At 40.2% G+C, this 10,555-nt stretch overlaps 1 protein-coding gene across 1 annotated transcript; it reads right to left on the reverse strand.

Moving 5' to 3' along the window:
- Positions 1–226: 226 nt before the first annotated feature.
- Positions 227–8,111, reverse strand: grtp1a (growth hormone regulated TBC protein 1a). Its single transcript, XM_037095194.1, has 8 exons — positions 7,481–8,111; positions 5,160–5,311; positions 4,909–5,067; positions 3,179–3,303; positions 2,458–2,554; positions 1,793–1,965; positions 851–1,036; positions 227–709 (listed from the first exon to the last, which is right to left on the reverse strand). The coding sequence occupies exons 1-8, from the start codon at positions 7,552–7,554 to the stop codon at positions 617–619; spliced, it is 1,059 nt and encodes a 352-aa protein (XP_036951089.1). The 5' UTR covers positions 7,555–8,111; the 3' UTR covers positions 227–616.
- Between the last annotated feature and the right edge of the window lie 2,444 nt (positions 8,112–10,555).

Below are 10,555 nucleotides of genomic sequence, written 5' to 3' on the forward strand. Positions count from 1 at the left end.
GTATAATGGGCCACAAAACCCAAACACGGAACAAAGTTCACAGCTTTGTTAGAAAAAGAGAGCAGCCCATTCAATCGTGCCTTAATCACAGTGCACTTGAATTAATAGTTGAGGTCACGAACTACAACATTGTCCCAAAAATGAAAACAACCAGTAAGTATTTTGGAAATGTTTGAAAAAATAAAGTGTGAGTCACATTCAGTTATGACAACAAGTCATTCCAGCATGGAATTTTGTCAGTCATTCATCATTTACTGTGAAATACAGTAGGCAGGTTCCTCTTGGCTTGTGCTTATAGTATGCAACACATAATTTATCAGACCTTCACTGCCGAGCTTCCTTCTCAACAGTGTCTCTGACTTTCTGAAGTAAAGTGCATATTCAAAGACAAACTACATGTTAATCTTAAATGGAGTCATGAGCTCACAGCACATTTCTGAGAATATACTCATTAACCAAGTATTTACAGTTAAGACTGTACGACCATCTCAAAATCTGCTCAAGACAAAAACTATACAGAATCTAGTAGTCAGTAAAAAAGAAAAGGTGCAAATGAACTGCTGAGCGCTGATCCCAGTGGAATGTGTATTGATTCAAAGCAACAGGAAGTTCAGGTTCATGATTCTTCTGCAATAACACGAGATCGACACGTCGCCCGCAGCTTAGTCAGGGTTGCCGTGGAGAGACTTCCTGGTTCAGTGAAGATTTTCTAGGAAAAGGCAGGAAACACCAGGATTATGTGATTAAAGAAGGAAAATCACAAGAGAAGTTTATCTCATGCAATCTCTCCTCCAGTGAAATTACACTTTCAATGACAAGCAGTGATGGGAGACCTCTCTTTTTGTCCAACCTGCATGAATGTGTGGCATTCCTCAACAAATGGTCCGTGGGTGATCTGCTTGAAGTTTTGGCAGACGTCGGGCAGCGACTGGGCCTGTTGGATCAGAGCCTCATTGTGGTGGATCAGTGTCAGGGCTACACGGAACAGGATTTTAGAGCCCTCGTAGAACAGGCAGTCCCAAATCCTCAGGACTGTCTGCAGAAGAACAACAACAAAGATATTAATCCCACCAGAGTAGCCATGCACAATAAGGACTGCAACAACAAAAACTTAGTTGTAGTAAGTTCTAAATCTCTGCAACAAAGTACATGGACATCTTTAAACACTGTTGATAATGTTGGTTCATTTTATTAATGTGTTAAACTAAAAATCTGGCTATATCTTGAAATGTCCAACTCAGATGCTGTTCTCAAGTGGAGCAGAGGTGCAATTTAGCAACTATAGCAGCAACCCTGAATCCATCTTTGGGTGGGAAATTAGTGGGGAAATGATGTCCTTTGCCATGGTAGGATATCATACTGGCTAGACTGCTGCCTGGAGGTGGGGGTGAACTCTCGAGGCAAAAGCATGAACCTCTGCAGGTGTTACACCCTTCTACTGAGGCTTCATGTGTATTTGGAGAACAAACATTGCAGTCCTGCCCAGGCCAACAGAGGAAGTTAGCAAAACTAAGGACTGATGTGCATTGTGTGTTAGCCATTCCAAATTGGAAGAGAAGGAAAAATTTAAGATATAATAATCTAATTTTTCTCTGAATCCACTAATTATTTGAGACAGTAGAAGAACTTAACTTTTTTAAAAAGACTTTTTTAAGGTTTAGAATATCTTTGCTTTGTTTAATATATTGTAATTTCTGAATACAGAAATGTTGACATTTTCTTGATACGAGGTGAAACAAATAAATGGGATTCCTTCCTGTTCGCACCATGAAACACACACGAAAGCACTCACCTCTACTGGTAATATGTCTATGTAGAGACAAATGAACCATCGGGAGACCACCAGGGTCCACATGACATTATGATCCACCATGGTCTGCCAGACTCCAGGGATTTTAACCTTCACCAGTTCGCCTAACACCTCCTGGTCCGTCTTCAGCCCCAGCATGGCTGGACTGTAGTAGTCTGTAACCACAAACACATCTTTGTGAGTTATACATTGCTATGAATTACCTGTAAACAGAAAAACTGCTTAAATCTCAAAGTCAAATTATTACATTTACCTTTTACATTTATCAGCAGCTTTTGTCGAAAGTGACATACATTCATACAATGATGGAGGTGGCTGCAATGCAAGGAGCCGACCAGCACATCAGGAACAGCATCTTGCCCAAAGACACTTCGGCATGCAGACAAGGGGAATCAAACCAGCAACCTCTAATTACCAAGACGCTCTATCCCTGAGCTATAGCCGCTTATTAATTTTGTTCCGTCTTACGCAAAACAGCTCATTTTTTAAGTGAGTGCAAGACACCAATGAAAATACACTGTCAGTTTTTAAGACAGATAAAGACCGTGTGACCTCCTGGGGATTACTACTGGTCCTGACACTCACAAACACAACTGTACCGAGACCACAGCAATGGCAAAATAATGTACACACATACACGTACACACCTGGTAAAATTCTCCCGAGCAGTGCATCCATCAGCCAGAATGATGTCTCCTCATCTTTTGTGATTAAAAGTAGATACCCAGCTATGAAGTTCATCCCCTGAAGACCAAAGAGAGACACACTCAGGTTCCGCATGAATCTTAAGATCCTGCCTGAACAGGTCTTATTAGAGGCTGGAGAGTTCTTTAATAAAGCATCCAGGTAAGTGAGGACTGAGTGTACACTCGACATGAAATCAAACAAAAAGAGGCTACTGGTGTACCACTACAGATGGATGGGTTGCAGTTTTATTTTTATACGGAAACAACAACAACAACAACAACAACACAGCCCTGTTGTCTGTTTGAATTGCAAATGAAGCTGCATATGGTCTGCTGAATAAAATTTGCCTTTCAAATGTTAATGATTAACGTGGGGCCACACTGAGCTGACACAAATAGCCTTCCTTAGGACACGTGTGTTGTATACTCTTTTGAAGAAAAGCACCACAGACTGATGACCAACCACACTTTCGATATACAATTTATACTTCAACACACGCACATTTACACTGCTGCTTCTTTTATGGTTAATACATATAATAGTACATATTTAGGCCAGGTATGCAGCACTTTGTTGTTTTTTCGCCTATATTACCAAGTTGAAAATACACTATGTTCTCACACTGTTCTCTGAAATCTCTGTCATGCTTGTAAGAAAGTTTGAGATCTTCAGTAGTATTACCTGACAGTAGCCCACAGTTGGGTTGTGGTGGCCATAAGCCAGCAGCACATTGGACAGAGCTTTCTGCAGACATTGGTTCGACATCCTGCGGAAGTGGATGTTGTCTGGAAACGTTCGGTTCAAGTCTGAAAGAAGAACACAGGCACTAAGTAATATCAAGAGATTTATCCCAGTGTTTCTCTACATTCATTCAGGAATAGTGGGGCAACCGCATCAAGACCATTACCAACACAACTAGATAGAATGGGAAAGTGAACATCATTATCTAGAGAACAAATCAAAACATAACAAAAAACTCCCCGACACTGACAACACTAATGCATAGTGATGTTTTTGGGGTTTTTTTCAAGCATGAGAGCAAGAACCACAGAGTCAGCTTTTACAATTGAAACAGCTACCAGTCTTGTATTCAAATTATGGGTGACACTGCAGCTAAAGTGAGAAAGACTTTTGTATGTTGTTTTGTTGGTTTATTTTCCACTTGCTGACATACACACCTAGTTCAAATACTGTATGTGAACTGTATTACAAATTATCAAGTACTAAATTGAGGACCCGCAGATCAAACACAGCCAGTCAGCACAGCTCTGACATTCTGATATTTTTCCAATGTTGTAAAGTCCTTCATGTCATATTTTGAGCCAATAATATGTGGTGTTTTTGCATCTGATCTGATCTATCACATAAACTGCCCTTCCTGGATTGTTTTTTATCTCATCACCAGTACCCGAACACACCAAACCAGTCTGTTCTTTTAATGCTTTGCCATTTATGTGTCTATGCCCCCTCAGTATCACACACAATGAAACATCAGCAAATGTAGTAGATCTGGTTCAGTGTGTCACACTTAACACGGACATCTGTGATAATATAACATTCTGTAATGCCAAGCGTAAACGCTCTGACACATCAAACTGTTGGGCATCACCGTGCCCCGCGTGGCTGACTGGTGCCTGCAGGGTTTGTAGTGCGTCTGGCACAGTTCACCATAGTCAGCATTAATCAGCAACGTTCAGCCGAATCAGCATACTGGATCAACCTCAGAGGCAGACAGAGGGAAAGAATTCTCTGACTCTGTGTTCAAACTAAATCTAGTTATTTTACTTATTCAGTGCAGTCAGCTCACATTTTTCATCTCAGACAATCAGATGCTGACCACACAGTGCTGACTGCAACTTTTTAAACAGAACATTCATGTTTCCCATTTCCTACTTTTAATCAGTCTCACGTTGACAAGAAATAATTTAACCGATTTGTTTTGTATACTAAATGATAATTGTAGCACTAGAGGTGAATTTTCCCCCAGTGAGGGGTTACATGTAGTTAGAGGTTCAAGTGCACTGCTAATCTTGACTTGGGTTAGTTGTCTGAGGTTGGCACTAAGCATTTCTATGCATTTTGGCCTTTTGTACACTCATAGGTGAATGAAAACAAATTTTGTGGAAAACTCCTTCCTTTACATCTGGACAAGCCATACCCAAGTATGTTGGGATTATTAGAAAATGTGAACTTGGATTAGCCTTAGTGTTATCATATTGTAGAGTATCTCAGTTTTTACATTGACAGAATGGAATGTCATATTTGATATATCAGAGAAACACAAACTGACACTGAAAACACAATGATGAAACAGAGAGAAATATATGCATGCATGTGCAGTCTAGGTCTCGGTGTGTTAGGATTTAAAGGCGGACTGAGAGAGTATAGGGGTGAATAAGGAACTGCTTTACCTGTACGGATGACCCCCACAAGCTTTGGGTCTTGCTGGGCTCCCAGCAGGGACTGGTAGTACCCTTGGTTCTTCTCTAGCTGGTCTTGAGCCCCACTGGTTGCCATCCAGATGCGAGCACGGTGCTCATTAGGGATTCCCTTGCGTACATAACGCTTTACTGTATGAGAGCAGAAACATTTAGGTTTGGTTCAGTTTTATGCTGTGCACTCACTCAGAGAGGACACTGGTGTGTTCACTTTTCACACTTACATTTTACATTCTTCTGCACCCTGCTTCTTCCCTTGAGTAGTTTGGACCACTTGATGGATCGTCGGGTGAGCACAACAAGATACTCAGACATGAGCTCCTCATAGGAGTCATAATCAAAGTCTGCAGAGCGCTCAAAGCCATATGGATCCACACTAAGTCAATAAACACAAAGTTAGAAACTGTTAACATTAATTAAACACAACAAAGGAAAAGGATTGATTCGAGTCAGTAAATCACCTCCACTATCAGAATTACAAATCTCATAAAACTGTTGTCATTCATTAGTCCAGGCTCATTTTACTTTAAAGCCTTTGTAGCATTTATGCCTTGTCATCCCTCTTACTCAGCACAGTGAAAGCATTATTAGATTGGATAAAGCCATTACAGCACAAAGGAAAGATCAATAGTTTTATTTTGTAAATGTGAACCTTCATGTACAGTGTCTACATCTACGTTACCTACTGTTCATCTACAGTCTGGCTATAGATGAAAAAGTTGTGGGTGTTGGTGGCTCAACGTAATGCTTAGGTAACACGATAATCCCCCTGCAGCTTAACTCTGAAAGAGGAAAGTCACCCCTTGTAGAGGAAATGCACTTACACATCAGCTATAGCAGGCCATTATATCTGTTTTGTTGATGTTCAGAACAGAATATACAGCATGAAACCATTTGACTAATGTGTATACTACATACAGTTTAGGCATTAACTAGTATGGCAATGCAAATACTGGATGAAAACAGAGGTATCATTATGCAAAGGTTATGTCCCTCATCTGAGAATGGTTTTGTTTCCAAAACAAAAGCAAGGGCACACACTGGATGTATCCACATGGAGTTTGTCAACGTGGCACCATATCTCAGGTGTTGGTTTGAGTTATCGTGGTCTGTTTGAACTGTGCAACAGCTGAATTTCAAACATCTACAAAAAACTGTCTACATGTGGAAAAATGGTTGAATTGCATCATTTCAAGCTCACCCAAGTCCAATATACAGTCAGTTGACAGTCCATTAGCTGGAACTAGGTAAAGGCAGTGTAATTCAACAGCCCTTGTTCAATTCTCTGGTCATCTTGGAGGCTGCAGTTTCTAATAATCTACCCTAAATATACAAATGGTTTGAACATCTTATCAAAATTACCTCTAAAAGCTTCCAAAGTGACCATAAAGTTTGACAAAACGCTTACGTGTTTAGACAGAAAGTTTGGGGCTGTTGCATCTTTTATCAAATAACCTGCCAGAGTACAGATCCACTGGCTCTTTTCTAAATATACAAATTTAAGTATTTAAATCTTAAGTTTTACTGAACCATTATATGATATGACAAAAGATAGTCCAGTTTTTTCAGGTTCAGTATCGATGTCCATTATTTATTAACGAGGAGACTGATAATAAATTACTGGAACCGATACACATTAGCAGTAAAAATAAAAATCTTAGTGACAAATGTTGAGAATAATCAGTGATGGAGTGCAACTAACTCCAATTTACTCAATATTCAGATTGTTCTGTGCTAATAAACTATTACTGTTGGCTGATAACCAACCAGATATTGTTGTGAGTGGGTCATTTAGTGACAGGATGCTGCATTAGAGCCAAAGCAGAACATTTTAAACTTTAATTTATCAGCAATCTAACATAAGACTCACACATACTGATAATTGGAAAATGCTACTTATCGGCCACGTTTATCAGCCAGGGCTGATAATTGGTCTACCCCTAGAACAGATCCACTGGTTCATTTTTAAATATACAATTAGGCCTATTGGTTAATAAACCCCACGTTTTATTTGAATGTGATATTGTAGTCCAGGTTTCAGTGAGCAAAACAAAACCATCAATATCACTCAGCAGGCAACTGCATAACACTAACAGAAAGTGTTTTATTACTCTATCAGACTGATAATCAATAATGCATGAATTCATCATTCGACCAATAAGATTCAGTGACTTTCTTTAGAGTATATTCAGAGTACAGGACTTTTGCACTGCAGCTACACATCACCGCATCAAATGAAACTTCGCTAGAGGAAAAACACGTGAATTACCTCCAGCAAGTATCGCGATTTTTTGAAAATTCGAATTAGTTACGGAGTTTTGTTCGAGTCGCGTTAGCTTAAAGCTAACGTCTCAGGTAACGGTCCAAAATAGTTAGTTGGCCAGTTGCTTCCAATTCCTACAAACTGAGGGATAAAGTTATTCGCTGCTTCTTCATTTACTTATCATCTAAGTTACTCAACTATTCTTGGCCTCACAAAATCATTAAATATGATTGTAAACGTGTGTTCAGTCAGTAACTGCACGTTTGCTAACATCAATGTTACCTTTCCACTCGCTCTTTGGCTCTACCGTCAGCGGGGGAGCGGGTCCGGTCGGTCGTATTGTTCTTCTTCTCCATTGCCTCTCTTCTGCTCTGGCACTATCCTGAAAATCTGTGCAAGAGTCTCCGCATGCATCCACCGGGTTGTCACTCCAAAACAAGGCAAAACAAGTGTAAAAGTTCACGGCGAACATGAACGTCGAGGTAAGCGTTAACGTTGCTCACAGATAACTTTCTCCATGTTTGCGTGTGAAGAGACGGGACAAGACGCTGCTTCGTTTCGCCAGGATTAACACGCTATTCTCGGGGAGGGGACCGCGGTGGAAACCATTATCTCACTTCTCTCGTTTCAGCTCGATCTTCTAAGTGTTTTATCGATCCGCTGATGTTCAGTCCGTGTGGAGGGAGAGGAGTTTGCTTTTAGTTTTATTGCGATCCACGTGCACCTGCTGCTACTGGTGGTCCCCCCCCCTTTTTTTCCTCGGAGTACAACCAACTGGACCGTAGCTCTAACTCAACAAAACATCCAAACACGATGACTACATGAATGCTAGTCCTCGTCCAAGTTACTCCCAGCCCTCTCTCATGTCAGGACTACTCTGGGGAAGACTTCGGACTGGTGACGTTTAGCCCCCGGGGCACACACGTCAATCAGCACTAATGCTGCTTTCGAGTGATTCCCGTGACTGGGCTTTCATGGGATGGCTGACCGTGAGTTAAGCCCCAATCACGGGGCTTTGGTGAAATAAAATTGGAGCTGCGTCGGTTTTCAGCTTTGGCTTTACTCAGAACCTTTTATTTTAATGTTTTTGATTTATAAAATGTGACTGCTAGTAAAACCTACCTGATGATCACCTTTTACCAAAAATGCCCGCAGTTTAGGAGAACACGCCTTTCAAAACATTTTCCAAAAGCCTTTGCCGAGCACATATTTGTCATATTATAGTAATATCACGTTTTGACCCACCGACAACTTAACCGTTATAAATGCAACTCCAACATATAATCCCAAGGTTTCGCCGTTTCCACTTAAAGGTTGTGCTTTGCTCGACAGCCCGTGAAGGCAGCAAGTAAAGTAAGTAGCCGCGCCCTCTCCAGCAGCGCCACGCAGCTCAGGTAAATACAGTCATCTGTTCCCCTTCAGCCAATTATATACATGCCTGCATATAAACATGTCTGCTGCATGCATGGGTGATTCAGTGTTCCCCTAGTCCTTGAAAAACATTTATCAATTCAAATGACAGATAAAAAAAAATAACTCTGTCTCAGTAATTGAAAAAACAAGTGGTTGCTGTAAGCAAGTTAAATGTTTTATGTTTTAAGAGCTTCACAGCAGAATACAGCATCACACATCATTTTTTAGACAATTATTATTGCCCTGTATATATGTGTACAACAAGTTGGCAAAGCTAGAGCAGATGATACATAATCAGCACCCCAAAAACATAAAGAATTAGTTCAATCAAAAATGAAAATTCAGTCATTATTTACTCATCCTCATGCTGATGAAAAATTAAACCACTGGAGTAGATGGGGACTTGTTTTCAAATGTAATAAAAACAATGAAAAAATAGAGCAAGAGTTGTATGTTTTATTTCAGTTGTGTTTTTTGTTTATGTTAAAACAAGTACCCATCTACTTAAGTTGTTTAGGAGAATGCTGAGATGCTGTTCTGTTGTGAAGCTCTAGAATTTTGTGGACTAGGAAAGTTCACCCAATTTTCCATCAGCACGAGGATGAGTAGATAATGACTGAATTTTCATTTTTGGTTGAACTAATTGAAGTTGCTTATTTATTTTTACCAAATAACATTTAAAAAATGTATTGTGTGCCAAATAGTTACACCTAAGCCTTCCACAAAGCCATGGAAAACGCTGAGTGGAAAACATGCTCTTCCTGGAAAAGGTTGTGAGAATCAAAATGACGCAAAACCTCACATCAAGTGACCACATTGGAATTTGATTATGTGCTTATGAGAGAATCTGCAGCAGAGCCTCAGACACTAAATTACATTAAGACTGTTCTGATGGCTTTCTGGTGGCCATGTTTGAACACCCTCTTGGTGTATGTTCCTATTTTAGAGCTGGAAGAGGAAAATCACATGGGGATGTAAATGATCCGTGTAAGTGGTGTGTAAAAACTGTGTTTGATTTAGAACTAACTGGAGCTGAGTCCCTGAAGAGCCAGCCATAAACACCATAATTATCCCATATAATTCAGTGTGTGGGTGTGTTTATGACCATTTTGCATGTTGTTGTCACTGTAAACGGAAGGAAAACATACAGACATTCACCTACTTGTCGATGACCCTGTTCGCCTGACCTAAATCAAATTGCTTAAAATTCCATTTAGAGGTTTCTGCCCTACATGCACATATACACATTCAATAACACCATACTCTCATCAGGATAATCCTCCGATGAACAGATGATGGAGTGTGTAGGTCTCGATCTCTTATCCCCTGGTGAAAATACAAGAGTAAGTCCAAATGCAGTTTAATGTTTGAGCAGTGGAGTAATCTTGCTGGCTGGTGGGCGGAGTTGGATCTGTCAACAGGAGCAGATTCCAGCCACTGGCACGTTTGGCACTGCTGTGCTATCATTTATCTGTTCTGGGCAATCAACACTTCGTCCTTTGAAACATTGAAATTTTCTGTATATTTGTATCAGGCACTGTTCATTTAACCCACACATGGGCAATCCTCTAATATTTGATGAAAGGTGACAACGTTTCATTAAAAAATATATGGCATAATTTAAATTCAGACAAATAAATTTCACTCCTCTTTTGTTCTTATATTCATGGCCCTCAGTAGTCTTGCTTGTGCCCAGGACATGATGACCTCCAAAGCCCTCCTCAGCAGGTTAATTTAATGGTTAGAGATTAATATGACCCAGGGCCCAGGACAACTGACCTGGTGTTCCACCACTGTCGGCAGCCCTGCGCTATTTTTGTAAACCCAAGATTTTGGTAAACACAATTCATTCAACAAAAAACACATATTTTCACAACAGATTTGAAGAGATAATTTAGAAAATGCCCTTAGTCCACAGAGAGATTTAAAATCAGCTTCCAATTA

The sequence above is a fragment of the Acanthopagrus latus genome, chromosome 4 (genome assembly GCF_904848185.1).
Source record: "Acanthopagrus latus isolate v.2019 chromosome 4, fAcaLat1.1, whole genome shotgun sequence".
NCBI lineage: Eukaryota > Metazoa > Chordata > Actinopteri > Spariformes > Sparidae > Acanthopagrus > Acanthopagrus latus.

Coding starts and splice junctions, on each gene's coding strand:
- grtp1a (XM_037095194.1), bottom strand. CDS start 7,554: ATGGAGAAGAAGAACAATACGACCGACCGGACCCGCTCCCCCGCTGAC. Junction 1,966..2,457: donor GCTCGGGAGAATTTTACCAG/GTGTGTACGTGT, acceptor TTGTGGTTACAG/ACTACTACAGTCCAGCCATG. Junction 710..850: donor AATGCCACACATTCATGCAG/GTTGGACAAAAA, acceptor GCCTTTTCCTAG/AAAATCTTCACTGAACCAGG.